Consider the following 23,017-nt stretch of genomic DNA (forward strand, 5'->3'; position numbering starts at 1 on the left):
ATAAAAAACATATAAAGTTATCTCTCATGTCTCACAATTTGTTTTGAAGGTGTACTTTGTTTCCTCACTTAATTGATGAGCTGGTGTGTCCCCCCAGGTAGTTCTTACATTGTGCTACCATGATCACTGGAAGGTAGGGTGAAATCACTGTGTTTTTGGAAGAGGGACCTGGTAATTGAATGGTAAGATATAGCTACACAATTAGCAGTGGAAAAAAGAGTAATGTTCATGGCCAACTTCTGACATAGGCAAAGAAAGTATTTGCCCAAGATAATAGGCTTGTTAGAATCATAGAATCATCTAGGTTAGGAAAAGACCACCAAGATCAGCAAGTCCAACCATCAACATGGCCTACTGAGTCCCATACCATACCCCTTAGTGCTATGTCAGCATGTTTCCTGAATACATCCAGGGATGGGGACTCCACCATTTCCCTGGGCATCCAATTCTAATGCTTGGATGGACTTAGAAGGATGAAGGATGATTTTATTCCCTCCCTCAGATAAGTGACATCCAGAAGTCTCCTTTGGCCTGTACTGGATAGTTGTTGCATTGTTTCTTGAATGCACAGTCCACCCCAGTCCTATGCTGTCCTCTCACTTTGCTACCTCAGTTCTGGAAGGAGGGGGAGCTTTTATGGAGTTGCTGCTGTGGCAGTGGCTCTTTCTTGCCTTTTTCCTCATGCAGGCAGCTGTAGAGTGTTGTCTGTAGTGTGTGCCTTCTGCAACGACAACAGCAGATCGCAGCATATGATGAGGCAAAGTGCCTGGGCTAATTGCCAAGTGTTTTGGTGCACTTCAGTATGCATCAGTGAAGCTGGTACCTGAAAGAAGCATTCTGATGTTACTCTCCTACTGAATTTTATCAAAATTTCTGAAAAATCTTCAGTTGTCTCTGATAACACTACATTTTATGCAGTGATATTTGGCTTTTGATGTAATGCCAGTAACCTATTATTCAAAGATTACATCTGTGAACTATAAATATTTTAAAACTTCAAGCATTTGTGGAATGGAAGATTCAGAGGACTGATTTAAATAGTTTCTTGCAAGTAACAATTCAAGAAAAATAGTAAAAGAAATTTTTTTTGACTGCCTGAACTTGTTTGCCCCTCAAAAAGAAGTAGGTAGGATCAGAAATCTTAATATAGGTTTTAGTAATTATAGTGGCATGTTCACCACTATGCTGGAGGATCTTCTCTCTGCCCAGAAATGTATTTTTTCCTTTGGGAAGCAGTTTTAAGTAGATTTGCCTGAACTTGCTAGGCTTAGTTAGCTTCATAATTAGAAAACATTCTGGTTGGAAGCAGTGCAAGTAGATATATTGATGTGATGATATTTTGTTTACTTGATATTACACTAGAAAAGAAATAGTGGTATTGTTTTTAAAACACTACAGGGAGTCTGGGCATGACCCTGGCAGTTTTCATTAATTCTGACCCTGATGAGGTACAAAAAGAGAACAAGCATAAGGTTAAGTATTGTACATATATATATATGTACAATTTCACTGAATTAAATACTGTTTGCTGTATGTTCTAATTCTAAATAAGTATGTTGCTTGTTTAAGGACAGTGCTTAAAGCCTTGTGTGTAGAATCTTTAAATTGTGTTTTTATTATTTAAAATGCATTAGTCTTCTATAGCAAGCTAGACCTAAACTTTGCAGTGTTGTTTCTGTAGCTCTTTGATTGAGATTTCAGAAACATTTCTAGGTAGATTAAAAATCGATATAGTTGTAGATATGCAAGTGAAAACATGGTATAATCAGCTTGCTGTTCTTGCCTGTTGCTTTGATACTGTTTATCTTCAAAGCCAGGGGATACTTCTGTGACAGCACAGTAGCTGGGAGCATGTCTTTATCTTGACTTCTTTTCTTTCCTCATGATTTGTGGCCTGGCTCCCATCATTTAAAACACACATAAAAGTGGTGTGTGAATTGCGTCTGGAGATTGAGGCAGACCCCAAGCGTTTCCTTGTTGTGCATTTTTTGTTTCTTGAAACCAAACTACTATGTAGTCTTTTCCACTCTTCTCCTCCCGTTTTGAATATGAGAAATTTCTTAACCGTTTTTAATGCTTCTTTTTCTGGGGGTGGGGAAGATTGTGTATAATTATCCAGCAGTCTGAAATCCCTTGAAACAGTCTTTGCTTTCATTGGCCTTTTTTTTTTTCCTGCAGAAATTGTGGCGCTTTTTTCTTTTGGTACCCTTTGCAAATTACTATTTTGAGACTTTGCTTGTGTATTTGTAATCTCAATTGAATGAAAAATTCTTCCCCAATTGAGTTGGTATCTCAAGGAGTGCTAGTTCTGCCCAGTGTGCGCTGTCCATGGTGCAGTAATTGCAGCTCTGATTGTGGCCCTATGAAGCATTGGCGAGTTCCTGCTCCTTTGACTCTTGACGTTAAGGGGGATTAAATGGATTAACATCATAGCCAGGAAGAAATTTATTATCCTTAGTCCATAAACATAGATTGAGGAAATAAAGTATTTTGGAAAGAAGAGGAAGAAAACATTAAGTATTAGTGTTATGGGTGTGGCTAAGAAGGTACAAATTATCTTGAGCTTTTTAGGGGAAGACTGACTCATTGTAGCTCTTGTTGTCCTCTGTTTTTCTGCTTTTATTTTTCCATTCCTCATGCATTTACATTATTTATAATTTCATACTAAGCTTTTGTAATTCACAGGCCTTCTCTACTGTTTGGCAAGATATGTGCATGCATCTTCTGTGCACTTTGCAACCTGACAGTTTATTTTCTCCAACATATCATTGTAAATCTTTGATTACTCTGATTGTCAAAGAGAATTATTTATTTTTTTTTTTTGGTTATTCACATGTCATTAAAAGCAATGTCTCATTTGACTAGTAATATCAATATCTATGGCTTAATAGTGCCAGTTTCAGAAAGGATTAAAATGTTATAAACCATACTTCCTTTTTAGCCCAGAGATGTTGCATAGAGTATATAAAAATAAACTAGGTGCATCCTATCAAATAATGTTTTTATACAGATCAATTGCTAAGGAAGTTGATTTGAACACTCTCCGAGCAGTTTACTACATTCATTTCAATTAAAGGAGTAAAAAGTGAACCTTAGATTTCTCAGACAAAATAAAAAGGGATGAAGGTTTCTAGGTTACGAGTTTACTCAGGTGCTGTCGGGCAACATGACCAGGTGACTAAAAGATGAGATCTTTCACGCAAACCTAACTTCCACATTTTCCATAAAGAAAATAATATCTAGCTAAAGAGCTAAAGGCCAGATTTTTAGATTCTAGTGCTTTGTGATGGAGTGCTTTTTTGTTTTGTTTTGTTTTGTTTTTTAAGCATGTATTTTCTGTCTTGCCTATAAAAAGTCTTGGAGCTCCATCCTTGACCCCAGTCTTTGGGCTTTTGCTTTTACTTCCTTGTAGGGATCCTTGATCCATAGCCCTACAGCTTTTTTAATACCTCTCTAGATTGCTGTAGCACACCATGTTGCTACTGTATCCCTTTATTCATATGGATATAAGAGACAATCCCAGGATCTGTGGTGTTGTTTTTTTTTTTGGTTGCTTGTGTTATTTATTTATTTATTTATTTATTTTCCTTCTTTTTGGTAAACAAATTAAAAGTTTGTATTTAGGATTTCTTCCCTTATGTGTCTCCCCCTACCCCTTTTTTTTGTTGTTGTTGTTTTACATTACCATTCCAAGACAGATATCTACCCTTTGAAAGAACAGACAAAATAATGAATGGACAGTCACATAAAAGGAAACTACTTCATCCATGAGAAACCATTCTTTTAAGTTCATAATGGGAGTTTTTTTAGACGTTTTAAATTACAGTGATCCCACTGCTATGTATAATCCAAAGCTCACTTCAAAAAAGTACTTGTAGAAATTGGTGACAGCTTCTGTTTCCAATGTGAGAAAAACTAATCCCTGAAAAGTAACAAGGTATCAACTCAAAAGTGAAATACTCTGATTAATTTAAGCCTTTGCTTTAAAATTAATTTGATAGTATAATACCTGGTTTCTTGTATATTTAATGACTGGAAAACTGCTGAATAGAATTGTAAAATCCTGTATTACGTGAGTGCAAGAATTCTGAATGCTTTTTTGTCAGTGAGGTGCATATAGACGTAAGCCAGAATGTAATCATAAAAAAATGGATGATATCTGATCTAGTTATTTTGATTTTACAAACCCAACCCAGTCTGTTAGTTGTAGAACAAAAAATTAAACAAATGCCAGCAGAGAAGAGAGTGTCTGAATAACGAAGCAGATGAATACAAGATTATCATTTGCATTTTACTGTATTAGTGAAGGTCAATTTCAACAAAAGATAAGATTGACTTTGAGTTTTGTTCCCTTCTGTGAAAGAAATAGAGAGGCTTGCTAATACTTGTCAGCTGCTATTAGCAGATAACCACTCCAGCAAATGACTAAGATAAGTGGAGAAAATACTGTCCATGAAATCCAGGGGAAGACTTTGAACATATTTATATATGCACCTAGAACTCTTTCTTCACACACGGAACATGCTAATGGTTATATTTATGCATGACTCATGAATATTGAGTGTGAATGATTCTGTAGTGAGGAATATTTATTTAGTATTTTGACTATACAGAGGAGTATACTCTAACTTACTATTTTGGTTTTGAACGATGTCTTTCAGTGTTTGTTTTTTTTTTTTTTTTTTTTTTTTTTTTTTTTTCCTCTGTACTAAGCAATCAGTGCCTCTGGATTACATCTACAGGAGGGCTTTGGAAGCTAAATCCTATTATGTTCCTAAGTAGGTGCCTGACTATTAAAAAGAAAAATCTTTCTAACCAACAATGGGAAATGCCCCAAATCTCAGCATTGATATTCTCTAAAGTTAAGCCTCTGTCTGTTTTTGGCAGTGTCACATCTTGGTTGAAGATCACAATGTTTACTTGATCCTTAAACTATTCCAGGATTTGTAAAACTGGGCCATACACTTGCGAGTGTTTCCTTGCATGCTTGATCTGATAAAGATAGTGACAGCATTCCTTTGCATACGTGAATCCTTTTTTCATTTTCCCAAAGTAAGGGCCTAGGTTTTAAAATTCTGGCAGTGGTTTAGGGCAGCAATAAAGGTACTGCAAAAAGTACTTTGTACTGCAGGAAGCAGTACAAAGAAGGGCTGTCTAAGTTTGGAGTGCCAGCACTTAATACCCACAAGACTCCTCAGTGCTTGGTCTAAAGAGAAGCCAATTTACCTAATGCAGTGCTTTTGGTGATCTATTTTGTGGATCTGAACGGATCTACTATGTATTGTATATCTATGTTTAGAATAATGGAAAAAAAAAAAAACTTTTTTAGGTTCACTGTTTTTTAAAAAACACTCATTTCTGGATATATGCAAAGAACTAGATGGGTAGTTATATATCAAATTTGGAAATAGGAAGCTGTTAACTTGTGAGATGTGTGAAGACTGTGCTTGTGAAACCTTGGGTGCTATGATATCAAATCAAATACAACACCAAACAGGTGATTCTTCATAATTCAATGCAATAAATTTTATAGTTATTTTCACAGTGGAAGTTCTTAGAAATTGCTACCTTTCTTGTAAACAGTATACAGTGATCACAAATCCTTATCTTTTGATATTTTTTTTTCTGTTAGAAGCTATAAATATTGTAATTATCTTTGTTTGTTTGTTTGTCTTTTCCTGCAATCTCCATCCTTAAAAAAAATTACTGTAAGAAAGATGTCTAAGAGAACACCATATAAATCTCATTTTTAAAGGTATCACAATAATGGATGCCAAAGACAACTCAAATAAAAATTGAATAACTAGGTCTGAAGGCTTAATTGATAAGAGCTAATTTTGAATATGATAAACTTGAGAATGTGACAATTGCAGTAATTATCTTGGATGCCTTAAAATGAGAGATGTAGTTCAATTGTAAAGCAAATACAATGATTTTTTTACAACAAAGCTGAACATTCAGTATGTGTCTTTGCTTGGTTTTCAGAACTGTCCATTACGAAGGTGGTGCTGTCTCAATTCATGCACGTTCTCTTTGGCGATTAGAGACTCTAAGAGTTGCGTAAGTAAAACCTCCCTCAGAAAAGAAGTCAGTTCAACAGGGTGCTTTTAGTACAGTAACAGGGTTTCTACAAAATCCTATTGATAGCTGTATACCTGGATTGATAATACTAAATCTTCCTCAAAAAGTGGTATATCATTTTAACAAAAAAATAACTTACCATAGAAAGCATGTGTTTATATTGCAGCTTTTCCAGTACATATGTTGTTTTTTTTTAAATTTTAAGTTGCCATAGCTATTGGTGATCTCATGATTTTCTGGTTTTATACATGTGTATGACATTCTAAAGAAAAACCTTTCTAATTATATAATATACACGTGCCACCTCAAACTTGTTTAAGCCATTTGAATGTCTTGCAAGGCAAAAGTTTAAAAATTTAAAAAACAACCTGCCAACCAACCAACCAACCAACAACAACAACAAAAACTTCCCTAGTAAACTGTGGTGCCAGAAGAATGTGGGAATTTGAGAAATTGCAGGTTTCTATTAAGACTGTCATGTGTTTCAGTTTGACAGGCACTGTATAAAAACCTTTGAAGTGTATAAATATTTTAACACACGTGACTGAGAGAAATTGTGAGAGGAACAGGCATAATGACTAAGCAATGATAGTAGTAATCTTTCTTTCCAGAACATAACTTTCTTCCCAGAAAAAAATAATATAAAACAAGTCCCAAGAATAACACTCACTCCATCACCTACGTATTTTCTTGTACGGTATTCAAATGGCTGTATACATTCACTGACAAACTGCAGGCACATGACTATTCATATATCCCTACAGGAAACCTTCCATCAGGACGAGTCCTTCCTGAAATGACAGGCAAATATAATATTGATTCTGTTCATGCTTGCCTCCTGGATGGCTTACCATGGAACACCAGATACTATCATGTAGCATGGCTTGCTTTCCTGTAAAGTGACAGGAATGTGTATTCTCATGTTGCAGAAAAGGAATATAATTAGTCAGAAATGGTTTGACCACCTACTTGCTGCTCAGAAGGCTTTTCATCTAAGCGCACACAAATTGTTCTTTTTCCTGTTGTACAGACATGAACTAGGAACATGGCTCAATTGCAGTACATTTATTATTTTATTTTTTTTAGGGTCCACAGGTCCAAATTGAATCAGACTAGAGAAAAGGTAGCTCCTCAGAATGGCCCATGATATGAAAGATGGAGAACTGATGTTTTTTTTCCAGACACAATACAGTAGTTGAGGTTCATGACTTGACAATATGTGTAATTTTACACTTCTACTGACTTTTTAGTAATATAATGTGCTTTAGAATATCCTCCTCAAGAGTTAAATTCTGTATCTTGTTCTAAAAAACCAAAACATTTCCTCTGAACTTTCTTAGGTGGAGTGGCAGCCACATAAGATGGGGACAGCCATTCAGATTAAGGCATATAACAACAGGAAAATATTTAAGTCTCCTGGATGACAAGAGTCTTCTTCTTACAGATAAAGAGAAAGCAGATGTAAAATCCACGGCGTTCTGTTTTCGTTCTTCCAAGGTATGGAATCAGTGAAGCATAATCATAACTGGTAATAATTCCAATCTCTTTTCACTGATTAAAAAAAGAACCGAGTATAATTAACAACTAGAAGAAAGACAGAAGAATAACTAGAAGATGATCATTTCAATTGCCAGTTGAAAAGGAGCTTTCACGTTTGCAGAGCAAATACTGACAATGTATCCCCTCTAAATCTGAAGATTCAGAAGAAATGTAAATTGTCAACATTTACTCTTATTTTTAACTGTATTATTTGCAAGAGACTTACTAAACTTACTAAACACAGTAGTTTGCCAGTGCTGCATTTAAAAATTAAGTGTGAGAGAACCAGAAAGCTCAAGTTTTCAGTAATGCCATATCCAGAGCAGAATACTTTTCCCAGGTACTCAAAGTAACATATGTGAACACACACATACACATCTCTCTCTCTCTTTTTTTTTCTTTCCTACCCAAAACACAACATTCTGATGTAGAAGTTAAAAAATAAGTATATCAGAAACTTCTTACAAGTTAAAATTCTTTAAATTCAGCAAAATAAAGAAATGTGAAAGCGTAAAGATATCACAAGACAAAGAGCACTCAGAAGACAAGAATATTTTGAAGAGCTAAGTTTTTTTCTCTTTTTTCATTTTCCTTTTTTTCAGCGAATGGTGTTTTATGCCCTCATTAAGGGGGCATAATTAGAGGGATAATAATGCCCTCTAATAATTATCATTATATGATAATTAAATTAAGCATTCAGGCAATTGAAATTTGGAGGGTTTTTTTTGTTTGTGTTTGTTTTTTTTTTTTTTTTTTTTACTTCTGTCTGTCTTTACAGAGCATGCGATATCCACAGATTTCTCCAATTTATTGCCCCAAACATATAATTGTTTTGCAGATTCAAGTTTGCAGTGATTACGTTCTGTAGATTTATTTCTTTTGCATTTGCTAAATACTGATAGCTTTCTTTGATTAAAAAAAAAAAAATAATAATAATTTAATATCACCTTTGCACTGAAATAAGGCACTTTACCTAATTGAAAAATATTTATATATACAATCCACTTTTCCTCTCCACCATCTTTTCAGCTGAATGAGATAAATAATGTTTTTAAAAAATCTGTGGCTTGTATTTTTATGTCATCACCTGTTTCTTTGTAAAAAATTTCATAGGAAATACATTAATGTCAGCTTAAAAAGCGGTCATGAATTTGCTCTTTCCAGTCAGTGAGATCTGCTAGAATGTCAGTCAGTCCTGAAAGTGTGCCACAGAAGGTATAGGTTGGGTCAGATGACAAAAGATAAAATTGAAAGGACAAGCCTTAATCACTTGAATCCTTTTCTGGAAATTGAAAGGAATTATACATGTAGAGAAATATTTGAGCAAAATAACACATTTAAGGCTAGGCTTAATAGAATAATTTTGTTTGACATTAAGATAAAATCATGTAAAAATGATTTTGCCCATTTAGCCTACAAAAATATGGGGGAATTGGCCTTTATTCTTGTATGCATGAAATAAAAACTATGTTTATAACAAGCATGTCCTTCTGGAGAAAATCTGGAACATTGTTCAATAAATCTGTTCATTTCCAGTGTATTCTTACTGCTTTGCATCACTAAGGCAGTTTGCAGACTGTTGCTAATAATTGCTTCTTTTTATGTTTCAGTGTAACGAAAGAAGGGTTTTGATCTTTATTTGTGTATAAAAAGTTGATGGTCTGAGAATGGGACTAGACCGCAAACAAAACAGAAGCTTTTATTTAGAAATATCCTATGGAAGGACATTGCAGGTGCTTTTGTAATGACAGGTTAATGTAAGAGTGTAGTGGGCTGGAAACATGCACCATGTGATGTCCATACCAATATACAATTATTGAATTATAACATTGTTATTTTAGTCTTTTTTTTTCTTTTTTTTTTTAGATCCTGATTTTCAATGATGAACTTTTTTAAAGTAGATAACTAGGTGGATTCATAATACGTACTTTCTCAAATATCTGCTGTTTATTGGCATGAATCCAGCACTCCACTCAAATCTTCCCATATATAAGCACTTCTGGTTTCTGTTCACTCCCCACAATAGCTGAATGACTTGAGGCTCCCAAAAGATTCCTCTGATGCCTGCTGTCCCTACACGATCCACTAGCTTTCCATTTTCTCACCTACATTCAATCTCCCTTTTACCATATCCTTTCCTGGCTGTACTCTTTATCTTGCAGGAAAGAGCTCAACTGAATGTGACTGAAGGGGCTCACTCATGGCTCTAAACCTTACATGCAGAGTTGTCAGTCTACTTACATGTATATAAGCAACGATAGAGATTTTGTTTGGCACTGCAATTTCTTTTCTAAATAATTTTAACATGAATAAATTTAATGTGGAATGAACTTTGCAATATCAAACCCCTTCAATTTCTGTTATACTTAGTAGATATAAGGAAGTACAGAATATTATTTAAAAATTAAGAATTCCTAATAATGTTCACAGTGTTTTATGAGATAATTTGTGAATTCACATCATCACATCTTAAGAAGTTGGTTGGGAGAAGACATTAGAAAAAATAATAACCTTAAGGTGTAGAAACACAACACTTTCACACAGGCTCACGTTACCTTCTGGTTATGAAGATGATTCAAAACACTGGACCTGAAATCAGGCTGTCCCTCCTGTGATAGCAGGACCTAATCTATATTTTTTTTCCTACATCATTATTTGTGTGTAATGTTCTACTGTAAGTAGCTTTTCAGTTTCCAGCTGCTTTTATTTGCTACGTGTTAAGGTTATTTGTGCTTGCTCTTGAAACAATTTAATACAACATTTGGAGAAAATGTGAACAAAATAATGAATTGGTAATTAAATAGAAGCACATAGTAACTTGCTAATTGGCATCAGATTTACTAATAAATCAGTTATTACCATCTATCAATGAACAGGATTTTAATAAGACTTTAAGCATTTACAGAGGTGAGATGTTTACAAGATAGTGAAATTAACATATGTATCCTAGAACAGTTTAACAATCTGGATTGATGAACATATCTCTGGGAGCTTAGTTATGAAAAATTATAATAACAGTTCCAACTGAATATTAATTTATCTTATTTTTCTTTTAAGTTCTTCAAAATGCATTCCTAATTGTAGCATGATAACTATTTATTATGAAAACTATTTCGCTTTATTTAATATATATTTTTTTAATTCCTTTGATAAATTAGAGTTTATGTTTTTATTTCAAAAGCCCAGTCTCTGCCATATTTTATGGTGCAACTGTATCCCCAGCTTTTCATGGTACATGTGTATGGTGTAAATACTCTTTTTAAAAATTAAAATTAAGCAGCTTCTTGTCTGGGTATGGGTGAGCAATTAAAGAAGCAGAATACTGCAGTTACTGCACCAGTAAGTGTCTCTGCTCTGTTGAAAATGTGAAAGGGTGAATGAAACAGCAACTGCACTATTCCTGTGGTCTCAGTTTCAACTGCAATAATAATGATGTATTCCCTTTCACCCATAAGAATTGTGTGTAGTTTTTACATTTATGTCTCAATCACGTGAATCAGAACTAACCAAGGTTTTTGGTTACACTCAGTGGAGAAGATTCTTGATTAAACTGGAGCTGGTGTTACAGCCTCAGGAATGGGTGGTAGACCCAGCCTGCAGTGAAGGTCAAAACCCCTTGAGAAGTTTTGGAAATAGCTATGTTAACGCCCTTCTTAATGTTAAGAAGATGCTATAAATCCTTTGCAATGCATTTTTGTCCATACTTAACTGTGGTTTTTACAACTAGTCCAGGCAGACAAGATTTATATCAAGTTGAGCCATATGCTCTGGGAGAGATTAAAGAGATCTGTCATGAACCTGGATGCATAGAATGTTTGTCTTATAAACTGATGTGTGTGGGAAAGCAGTTTGTTCTTGTAAGAGCTAGATACTTCTGAAATACCTGCCGTCTCTATAGGACATCAGTTGTATTGATGCATGGGCATGACATTCTTCTTTTACAGCATGTCAACAGACCAGTGTGAAATGGTTTTATTTTCTTGGGAAATACTGAACCTATTGTTAGGCAGTAATAGGCTAATATACAGTGGCAGGCTAAAGACAGTCTTTCTTTGACAGGTGGAGATAAATTGCAGGGAGGTGTTCATCTTTCCCAGTACGAAGGAAAAAGAGAAAAGAAAAGAAGAGAAAAGGAGGAAAAAAACCTGCTGGAGTTTAGTGCTTGATTCAGCTAGAGAATTCAATGTATTTGTTACTGTTTTGTAAGCTTTATGTCTCAGTAATGACATGGACTGTCAATTAAGATAAAAGTTCTTTCCCAGGCAGGTGAAATGAATACACTCTCCTAGTATAATGAGCCATGTTTTTATGCAAATGGGATCTGTATCACTATCTTTTCCCTAAATATTTAACTAGATGTTATACTTCCACTAACTTTTAATTGTTTCACTGAAGAAAACTCTTACATACTCTTATAGATCCTATACTTGAAAACTGCCGAGTATTCAATATTTGATGCAAATACTAATGTCAGTAATTGTTCTCATATTTTTTGGCCTCATTTAGGAAAAGTTGGACATAGGGACAAGAAAAGAGGTGGATGGAATGGGAGCACCTGAAATTAAATACGGAGATTCAATATGCTTCATACAACATGTAGACACTGGCTTGTGGCTCACGTACCAGTCCGCTGATGCAAAGTCTGTAAGAATGGGTTCTGTGCAGCGCAAGGTAAGACTGTAAACAGCATTTCATTCAATCACAGTCTGATAAGGCAGAGAGGGAAAGTGAAGAGAACTACAGGAAACAGCTAATTTCTAGTTTTAAAATATTTTAAGCATTTATTTGTTTCAGTGTAAAGGCTTTTCAGTTGCATACTGAAAGCCAAATTCATGTGATACACTTAAGTCCCAAACTGAAAGCTGAACATCTACATATCTACTTGCCTATAGATATTAACCCACAAACTGATAAATCTGGACACAGTTAATGGAAAACTAAAATACAAGTAATAGCCTGTATTATATGTTAACGTTTCTTTCTTCAGTGTGCTGCAGTTTGGAAAGAGGGGACATTTAATTTAAAGTCTTCTCTTTTCATGTTCTGAGTGTATTACCTTCTGTGGTAGAATGCTCAGTGTTGGTTTCAAGTCCCAAATACCAACCATGATCAAGCAGACTAGTATTATCTTAAGATAATAAAGCAGGATAAAGATTCTCTCATCTTCCAGAAGCTGCGTTAGTCCTAGTGTTTATTGTAAATGTTCAACAGAAGGGTGACAAAGCTGGTGAGGGGCCTGGAGAACAAGTCCTACGAGGAGCGGCTGAGGGAGCTGGGCTTGTTCAGCCTGGAGAAAAGGAGGCTCAGGGGCGACCTTATTGCTCTCTACAGATACCTTAAAGGAGGCTGTAGTGAGGTGGGGGTTGGTCTGTTCTCCCACGTGCCTGGTGACAGGGAATGGGCTAAAGTTGCACCAGGGGAGTTTTAGGTTGGATGTTAGGAAGAACTTCTTTACTGAAAGGGTTGTTAGACACTGGAACAGGCTGCCCAGGGAAGTGGTGGAGTCACCATCCCTGGAAGTCTTTAAAAGACGTTTAGATGTAGAGCTTACGGATATGGTTTAGTGGGGATTGTTAGCATTAGGTCAGAGGTTGGACTCGATGATCTTGAGGTCTCTTCCAACCTGGAAAATTCTGTGATTCTGTAAACTTTGCAAGAAAATTTCTCAGCAAGGAAAAAAATATTTTTGCATTCTTTTATGAAAATAAAATAAGGAGACGTTACAATTCTTACCAGAGATAACGTAGTGTTTATCCACCGTGTAGTATTTTCCATGACTGTTCTACATGCCAGAAGCATAAAGCTGGAGTAAGATCTAGTATACTTAGAAGTTTATGCCTTATAACTTTATATATATATATATATATATATACATACATACACACACACACATATATATAATTTGTGTGTATAATCTACCTACACACACCTACATTTATGTATTCTTTAAATATTTTATATAAAAATAATATACATTTAGGATACATTGTTTTATATACATATAATTTATAATAATAATTTATATAGTTATTGTTTAAAATAATTCTAGTTTCTGACTTGAGGCATAGTCAGAACTGATGACAGTAATACTGTTGGGCTAGTAAAGAATGCCATCTTTTTTTTTTTTTTTTTTTTAATATCTTGTCTGTCCTTGAGGGATCTCCTTCTGTGTAACAGAAGAGTTTTTAAGGTGAACAAAAAAGTCTCACAAACCAACCCTTTTAGTCTTTTGATTTTTATATATATGAATGTATTTATGTATATGTAAATGTTTGCATATGTACAAATATATATATATATATAAACACATGCACACACATATTTATAAAGTATATTGTTAACAGAAGCTGTGGCTTTGGGATTATTGTGGCTCTGGACCTGCTGGCTCTGTACAAGTGTGTCTTTGAACATAAGGAAGTAAAATACAGATTATCTGTTTTCAATTAAATCTCCCATATTTTTAATATGACTTCTTCATTTCCTTCCCTGACTTACTGTGTGAATTTTCATACTTCTTATTTGTGAATCAAGTTTAATTTTGCATGATGGCTTCTTATTTTTGTTTTGCAGGCAATAATGCACCATGAAGGTCACATGGATGATGGTTTAACATTGTCCAGATCTCAGCATGAAGAATCCCGCACAGCACGTGTCATTCGTAGTACAGTCTTCCTTTTCAACAGGTTTATAAGGTGCGCCTTTAAAATGTTATTTTTATTCCTTTTCTTATTTTTCTCTTTTGGTGTATTCAGAGTGACTAGTAATACAACAGAGCACTGTTACATCTTCAGAAAAACATAACAAAACAGATGAGTACTTCTCAAGTTGAACTTTATGACAATTCTTTACCGAAAAAGAAGTATCTTAAGAAGTATTGTCCAATTTCTTTTCTTTATTGTTTAAATTTGATTAAAATGTTTAAACATACTGAAAATGGAAACAAATCACAAAGGGGACATTATACTCACCAAAATTCCCTGTAGGCCACGCGGTGAATCATTTAGCTCTTTCTTTTCGAAATATAGTTCTATATATATATAAAACAAACAACAACAACAACAACAAAAACAACAACAAAACAACAACAACAACAACAACAACAAAAACTAAGCACTGTATCTTAAAAAACCTGGTAACTTTGTCTGGACGAATGAGATAACTGTGCAACTGCAAACCAATACATGGCACATATGCTGAAGTTCAAAGTCTCAAGCCAGTTTTCTTACATCTATGATGTTATGCCTTGTTTCTACCCTCCTCTTACACTTTTCTTATTCATTTCCTCTTAATGCTACTTGTTTCTTTAATATTTGGTAATGTGGAATGTTTTGTTTTATTGTGTTTTAGCCTGCTCAGAATACTGCAAGATCTATGAAATTTGCATTTATTTTCCTACTCCAAACTTATAAGTAATATCAATAAAATGCTAATTCTCAAATGTTTTGTGACTTGAGTAATTGAAAAAATGCAACACTCATCAGTGTTGTTGGCATTAAGAAAAAAAATATGTGATACGAATATATTTAATAATAAGCGTTTCATAGGAACTCATTTTTCAAAGACAAGACAGTGTGGGACATGGTGACCTAAAGAAACCATGTCCCACATCAGTGCACGTTTGAAGATACAGACGTGTCAATTTGTTGAAAAGCATTTACCCAGATACATAAATAACAGAAAAAAAAAATGTTAGAAGAGCTACCTACTAGAAATACAAGAACTAGATTTCTTTGTAAATAACGCATTTTCTTAAGAGCTTCTACGGATGCCATAAAAGATAAAGACAGAGAAAGGCAATTTAATGATAAGGTTTCACAAATCAAGGTACTGCTAAATTACAGTAAAAATTTATACAAAGTACATAGAGAATTCAAGGTAGAGTTTAACAAATTTATTTTGGCAGAATGTTACTAGAAGAGGAAAAAGCTGAATTAGAAAGGGTTGAAATTATTCAGTAAATGTATAGCCCAGTTCTTTCATGTCAAGTCAGTAGAAAAATTGCTGACAACTTCAGACAACATGCACATTAAAAAAAAAAAAAAGAGGTTATTTAAGATAACTTCTGCAGCTCTTTTGAAATATTGTATTACTCTACTTACTCTAACAGATTTTTATTATTAATCAGTAAACACTCCTACTAAATTTATAATGCTTCCTAAATCTAGAAGTCTTTCAGCCCTAGTTCAATATTTGAGATGAAAATATGGGGGCAACATACCCGTTTAAAAAGCAAAACAACAACAAAAGCAAACATCAAAAGAAACAATCTCCCTCCAAAACCAACCCAGTTGTGGGTCAGGTTGCCAGGATCCTTTAGTGCCTCCAACACAAGAAATGGGGATGATAACCCAGTGAGGCTGGGGGAGTACTTCTAAGTGTGGCAGTCTCTTATGCCAGCTGAAGCTCAGCAGTCTTTAGGTTGTCATAAAGAAGCACTGGTGAATTGTTGCTCTGTAGCTAGGTTTCACTTGAGCACAAACTAGCAAGAGAAACCTTGTACAAAAGCAAAATTGAGAATGCATCCAAACTGAAATCTGGAGTGTCAAGAAAACCCCCACCTCTTGCTCTCCCCACTGTGTGCTGCCAGGATTGGCTGTTTTTTTTTCAGGGCTGCTCCTTGACCAGTGCCACCTCATGCCAACTGTGGAGTTTATTTGACATATTCAGTAGTGTGTTTTCTTTCCCTTTCCCCTGAGGATGGCTGGTGGATCTGCAAGTCCCCAGTAACCCCATTTTTGTGTCATGTGCAGCCCCTCCTTCTTCTTCCAGAAGGTTCTGGTGGGCCTCCTGCTGTATTGGGGCAGCCCCCCTGCTCAGCCACTGCCTTCCCCAGGGACCTCAGGGGAAAGCTCTTGCCTTCCATTTACTGCACAGTGTTGGTAAAATTTCAGCTGCAGTGGCTACAGTTCAAAAACATGTGAGGTTTAAATAGAGGAGAAAAAAAACACAACAGCGGTCTGGAGAGCACAGCAGTGAGGGGAAATTGGATTGCAGGGTTTGTCTGGGATTCAGTTTTGCAAAGGGTAGGTGCAACATGGAGAATAGCCTGCCTTCTCTTCCTAGGAGACAATGGGCAAGGCCAAGCTTTTGTTCTTTATCAAGGAAACAAAAAGGCTAGTGAAGTGCTGGGATGGACTGTCTGGGAGAACTGGATCTTCCAGCACTGAAGATGGCTTAAGGGCAGGTTAGGGACATGCTTGGGAGGTTTACTGTATTTTGTCTTTACCTTCATCTTTTGTTCTACCTCTGAAATTGCTAAATGCATAGGTAAATGAATAGGTAGAGTGAGAAAACTTGTTTTCTGGAAACAACATTTGTGATACTTCCAGTCATGAGAATGACTGAATGAGAATGGTGATGATGCTGTGGTTGTTTGCTAGGGTTGTGTGGGAAGTGAAGGGTGGATCATTAAGGGAAGAATTGGGCAGACATAAATGATTGTTAAATAGTTATGTAGTTATCAGAAAATGATTTGAGCTTTGAAATCTAAACAAAGTTTGCTTTTAATCTAACAAAGTTAAAAAGGTAAAATAAATGCTTTCCCAGTACCCAAGAGACTTTGCATCTTACTCCAGGGGCCTTGATGCTCTCAGCAAGAAAGTGAAGTCTTCCGCAGTAGATTTACCTATTGAGTCAGTCAGTCTGAGCCTTCAAGACTTGATTGGCTATTTTCATCCTCCTGATGAACATTTAGAGCATGAAGACAAACAAAACAGGCTCCGAGCACTGAAGAATCGCCAGAACCTCTTCCAGGAAGAGGTAGTTAACTGTTTTACTCTTTTATTTGCACCATTTTATCTGCAAGTATTCTTTCATGGTGTGTGTGTGTCTAATAGAGGGTATGCTTCCAGTGGTTTTTGTTCTATAGGAGTCAAAATATTTGCTATGTTTATAATCTCTTAAGATCTGTTGATTTTCCTATATATTTAAGGAAATACATTTAAGGCCTTTTTTTTTTGTTGTTAAAAAAAAAAAGTTAGATATGCTCATATCTCATATGCTCATATGTTCATATGCTCTGAATTCTGACTATAATTTACTCCTTTTATGTGAATTAATTTATTCTTTTTATAGCTTCATTTCTTGATACAGGAGAATGTTACAGTTTAATAAGTATACAGTTTAATAAGTATTTTGTCTAATATTCTCTGTTATTTCTCTGGTACTGATGGTTGCCTGTAATTAGTCAGATGCCTAAATGTCTCCTGGAGTAGAATGCAAGGAATACTGTTTATTTCTTATTTTGACCACCCCATATGGTAAATTCAGTATCAGTGCTGTTTTTTTAGAAAACCTTTTCCATAGGGATTGCTTGTTTGATTCCACTTGTCTGACTCCACAAATATATTATTATGTTTTACATACCCTGACTTTATTGGTTGGCTCTTTATTTGCTTAGATTTCTGAAAATCTTACTTATTTGTGCCATGGTGTTTTGTTGTTGTTGTTTCATTCTTTCTTTCTTTGCTTGATTTTCCTCTGATAATCTGAGCCTTTCTGTTTTTAGGGTATGATCAACCTTGTTCTCGAATGTATTGATCGCTTGAATGTATACAGCAGTGCTGCTCATTTTGCAGATGTAGCTGGGAGGGAAGCTGGAGAAGCATGGAAATCTATTCTGAATTCTTTGTATGAATTACTAGGTAAGAAATATTGTGGATTACTTAGATTCTCTTAGCTAAAAATAACAATCAGATGAAAAGAAACTTGTATCTGTTTTAGCATAAGAGATTTTCCACTGTGTAGAAATTTAGGATAGAAATTAAACAAATATGTCTGAATAAAATAGATTGCTAACCTACAAAACCCAAGGATTTTTTGTATTTTCAGGTCCTTGCCTGTAGTTAAGAATAACAATTCACTGAAAACATTCAAATAATCAGTTTTCTTTTTGACAATAATGTTTATTTTGATAAATAATGTGTTTCTTCAACTAAAGGATTGACTACTTTTTTATGTCATTGTGTTGCTAAAGTATATTGTATGCTGCTCAAAAATGAGTAATCCAAATATATGTCAATGTGTCATTCTTGTGTTAAGGAGCTGTGGCATTGTGGTCATTTTTTTTTTTTTTTAAAGTTTCTAGTTTTTCACATGTTTTCTGCAGAACTGCAAACTGAATCTAAGGCTCCTATAACCAAGATACTTCTTATTTGCCAGCAATGACCAATAGTGACTCCAACATTATATTAAGATACAGTGTGCCGTGGAAAGGTTGCTGGCTTTTAGATGTAATATAATATTATCCACTTGCAGTCACTGAAAATATCACAGAATATTCTATAAGAATCTCATAGTATATTCTCTAAGTGTAAGTTGGGTCCTGATCAAATTTCTATTCAGGTAGAAGTATTTGATCACCCGATACGTTTGCTTACCAATTTGAATTGGATATGTTATTTATGTTCTGCTATGATTCATTATTTTAGGGTTATTAATCCACTGCTATAGCTGCCAGCATAATTCACTTCTGTTAAGTTGTTGTCTACAAAATGAAATTTTACTTCCTAAGAGATCATTTGTCAATTCCTTGCTCTTCTGTCATCAGGTTTTCTCAGTGCCATAATTAAGCCTAAATAGTATTAACACTGACCTTAAGTGATTGAGGACCTTAATGTGTCCCCAGCATTAAGCAAGCTTTGTTCAGGCCTATACATATGCCTATAATGATATCTGTATGTTACATGTCAATTCTAACGTGTGGGCCTGCTTTCCTTTAAACATGCACATTTTGGCAAAAGCTTGAGTTTGGACCAAGTCCTTATGCAGGATTGTTATCTTACTTTTTAATAAAACAGAAGGCATTTGATGTATCATTTATACTCATAAGATGTCACTCCTGAAAAATGTGGTATTGCAAAGTTATGCAAGTATTATTTTGTTATATATCAACTCCATTTAAAACTCCGCAACTGAATACTTAGTTTGTAAAATGAAGTGAGTTGGCAGTGCCCAGGTGAATGTACTGTGTGCGCTATTAATTAGCTCTTTTGGAGGTGTGCATTGTGAAATATGATCGCATACTAGTTTTTCTGTAGGACCTACTCTTATTTAGTATTCATTTATTATTGGTACTTATAATACTCAGTTTTCTCTTTGTTCCACAGTGTGTGGCATTGAGTCTTGTTCATTGTGAGCCTTTTAAATCATGTTTGGGAAACAAAGCTATAGCAGTTCTTTTGTTCCATTTATGATTAAAATTGTCTGAATAATTAGAGCTATTAATAAGTGTTCTTGGAAACACTTCTGTGATAAGACAAATAGAAGGTATTATCTCCCATTCACTGACAGGAAGAGATACAGAGAAATTTAGATAAAAATACTCGTATAATTTTGATTTCCAAATTAAGAGATGTGGGTTCTGCTTTTTCCTTCTTTTTTTCTCTCCAGAATATCCAGCGATATTTCATGTGTGTAAGGCATACTGAAAACTGCCATCCCTTCAAATACACAGGCACAGAAAATGAAATTTAAATTATATACCTCATTGAAAAGTGGTGAAGGTGAAATCTGTCTGACCTAATGACAAGATTTTTTTTTTTTGTGTACTTACTTTACAAACCATCTTTCTATCTCCTTACTACTCAATAGCAAAGTGAGGAAATTGAAGCGGGATTTCTCTACATAATACTGTTACAAAACTTTTCCATAGTCAAAGTAGGTCCAACATCTTTTGTTCTTCAAGAAGAAAATTGTCTTGGGCTGAAAAATTATCAGTATATGCTACGTACTCCTTGATATACCAGTAGGGTGCTTCTGTCTGTCCCACTGCTTTTTCTGACAGAGGAAATATAAGCAGTAAATGTTATTGAGATACGAAGATGCCTTCTGTTTTGTTCCCAGAGAAAGGAACATGGGAAGAGCTAGCTGCACATTGACTGTCACCATTCCTGTTATGGTAGAAGTTGGTTACTTTGGCTGTAATTCTGGTCTAGGAATTAAACCTAGGAGGTCTACCACACCTCTGTGTAGTTGAAGATTGTAGCATGATGCGTATTCACAAGGTATTTCAGTTTAGGTTGCAAGGGTGACCAAAAGTGACATTTGTGAACTTTGGATTGATAGATTTTCTGAACGTTATAGGGTAATCTTAATGGATTTCTATTTAATTTCCTTTTTTTTTTTTTTTTTTTTTTTTTTTTCTCTTTTATATATATAGTTGTAAGCTAAAATACATCCTCTGTACACCCCAGTTCTGTAATGTGCGAGGTAGTGAGAAGTCCAGTGAGTCGGCATGTGGGTCAAAAGCAGGACTGGAACTTCAAACTTCAGGCTGCTCTGATTTCAGCTGATGTTAGGAATTTGTAAGGATGATGATGCACTCATGTCATTTGCTTCACATTGTATGTGAAGTACTGTTTCAGAGGTGGACATAAGTTTTTGCCATGGGATTTATGATATTTGATGATATAGAAATGTTACAACTTGGGATAACAAATTATATTATAGGTTCTCGAGTGGAGTGTCCAGATCCTTTCTCCCCTCCCTCCACACACCCTTTTTTTTTTTTTTTTTTTTTCCTTCTCACTCCCCTCAAATGTTGGCTCATCTTTGTCTTGCGTATTTCAAGCTGGAATAAGTATTTCTCATGTTTGTTTTTTTTTTTTTTTTTGTTACAGCTTCATCTTTCACTTACCTTTGCAAATGTCTGTCTGTCATTAGAACACTATGGTCTGTTACAGAAAATGAATGTTTCTTGCTGTTTTTACAACATTCAAAACAAAAAAAGCCAAACAAACAGCATTGTACAGCATTGGCTATTTTCATGCTTGTAAGCAACCATATTGTTTAGTCTGAATATTCTGAAGGTAGCTCAACCAATTGCAGGCAGAAAGGATAGCAAATTTTATCTTTAACAGTTAAAATTTGGAAAAGATGTTTGAAAATAAACTAAATCGTAGGGTGAGCTTCTTATCACACCTGCTTCTGACTTTGCTCACCTTAATACCTGTATGAATGCTTGAAACTGTGACATTACGTTTTGTGTTTTTTTTTTTTGTTGTTTGTTTGTTTGCTGGAAGAGCAAACATGCTGGGATAAAAAGATCATCCAGGAGGAACAATACTAAAAACTGTGTATCTTAATTTATCTTTCAGCCCATATATGCCCACTAAGTAAAGTGAATTTACTTCAGGCTTTAAGGTGATTATTTTGTGTATACTATTGGTCGTTTAGTTAGTAAGAATAAATTAAAGAAGTTTTGGCAGGAATTATGAAAATTTTAAAGTATCTAGACTACGTATGTCCAGAGAATTAAAGTCTCAAATCAGATGGTGACTTTTTAGAGCATAGATGGAATACAAAAGTCTGTGCTTGTGTTATTTATTCATAGATGGAGGGGAGTGTTGAAGTTTTGTTTGTTGAAGTAACATGTAGTTTGTTTTTCAAAATGTTAAATTAGGCACAGGCTGGAGGAACTAGTGGCTTGATTGCTAAATCATTTTCATAAAAGTCTGAAATTTCCAACTGACAAGACCAGATAATACCTCTTAAAGAGAGGTATATGTCCTATACAAAATATCGATTGTTTCCCTGGACTTGTACTGGGGAGAACAGTGCTCAAGCTTTTCTTGACTTTCCAACCCTCTCAATCCCCTTTTACATTACTTCCTTAACTGAGAAGCCTGGCCTTGATCTGGCTAGAATGAATTTGTCTGTAGCTCTGTTATGAGTAATGTTGAAGCTGTACAGTAATTGCATGGATGACAAATTGATATTGCTTGCTCTCCTTTGCTTCAGCAAGCAGTGCTTTGCCTTTTAGTCTGCACATAAATAAAAGTAAGCAGTGATGTTACAATTGGTGGCTTTTGTCATGTGTTGACATTGTTTGTGACATATCTACTGCAATTTACAGGGCGTTGAGACTGGATGCTATAGCATATAGAAGTGCTTGCCTTATATCTCTTAAGGCATCTGTCCCTCCTCTATTACAAGTACATACTGTGACTGAACTTGTATTGGAATCTTTTGTATCACCAAGAATGTGCAATAGTATGCATAATGATGTGACTTCAACATCTGACTGGCCACATCCTGTTTTCGTATTTTTCTTTTTTTCTCCCTTTAAACTGGACACTAGTTTTGTTCTCAGTGGCGAGGGGGACAGGGAGATCACCTGTTGAACATTAATTTGTTCTCAGTGTTGTATGCCTTGTTTAATGCATTCTAACCACACTTCAACCACTGAGTACTAACCTTTTACAAACTTATGTGTAGCTGCATTTATGAAACCATCTGTGACTTGTTACTGCTACTGAAGTTAACTTTATTGATGCCATGTGAAGAAGTGAACTATTATTGTCTTCATTTTATGTGGGTACTTGAAGCACAGTGAGATGATTATGTGGCTTGCTTATAATCCAATAAAAAAAATGCATACAGAAACAGGTGTTCCTTA

At 35.0% G+C, this 23,017-nt stretch overlaps 1 protein-coding gene across 13 annotated transcripts in view; it reads left to right on the forward strand.

The window, feature by feature from the left end:
* The window catches only part of RYR2 (ryanodine receptor 2), a 413,797-nt gene that overhangs the window by 190,729 nt on the left and 200,051 nt on the right, over positions 1-23,017 (forward strand). For all 13 annotated transcript variants that reach the window (XR_014317119.1, XR_014317120.1, XM_082756062.1 and 10 more), the window contains 6 exons: positions 5,986-6,060; positions 7,422-7,578; positions 12,127-12,291; positions 14,191-14,312; positions 17,196-17,379; positions 18,128-18,263. Coding sequence is in view for 11 of the 13 variants with exons in the window: in XM_082756062.1 (XP_082612188.1) it covers positions 5,986-6,060; positions 7,422-7,578; positions 12,127-12,291; positions 14,191-14,312; positions 17,196-17,379; positions 18,128-18,263 (839 nt within the window). In the remaining 2 variants the exon portion in view is untranslated. The remainder of the gene's footprint in view (positions 1-5,985; positions 6,061-7,421; positions 7,579-12,126; positions 12,292-14,190; positions 14,313-17,195; positions 17,380-18,127; positions 18,264-23,017) is intronic.

This window comes from Aythya marila, assembly GCF_965140915.1.
Source record: "Aythya marila genome assembly, chromosome: 3".
NCBI lineage: Eukaryota > Metazoa > Chordata > Aves > Anseriformes > Anatidae > Aythya > Aythya marila.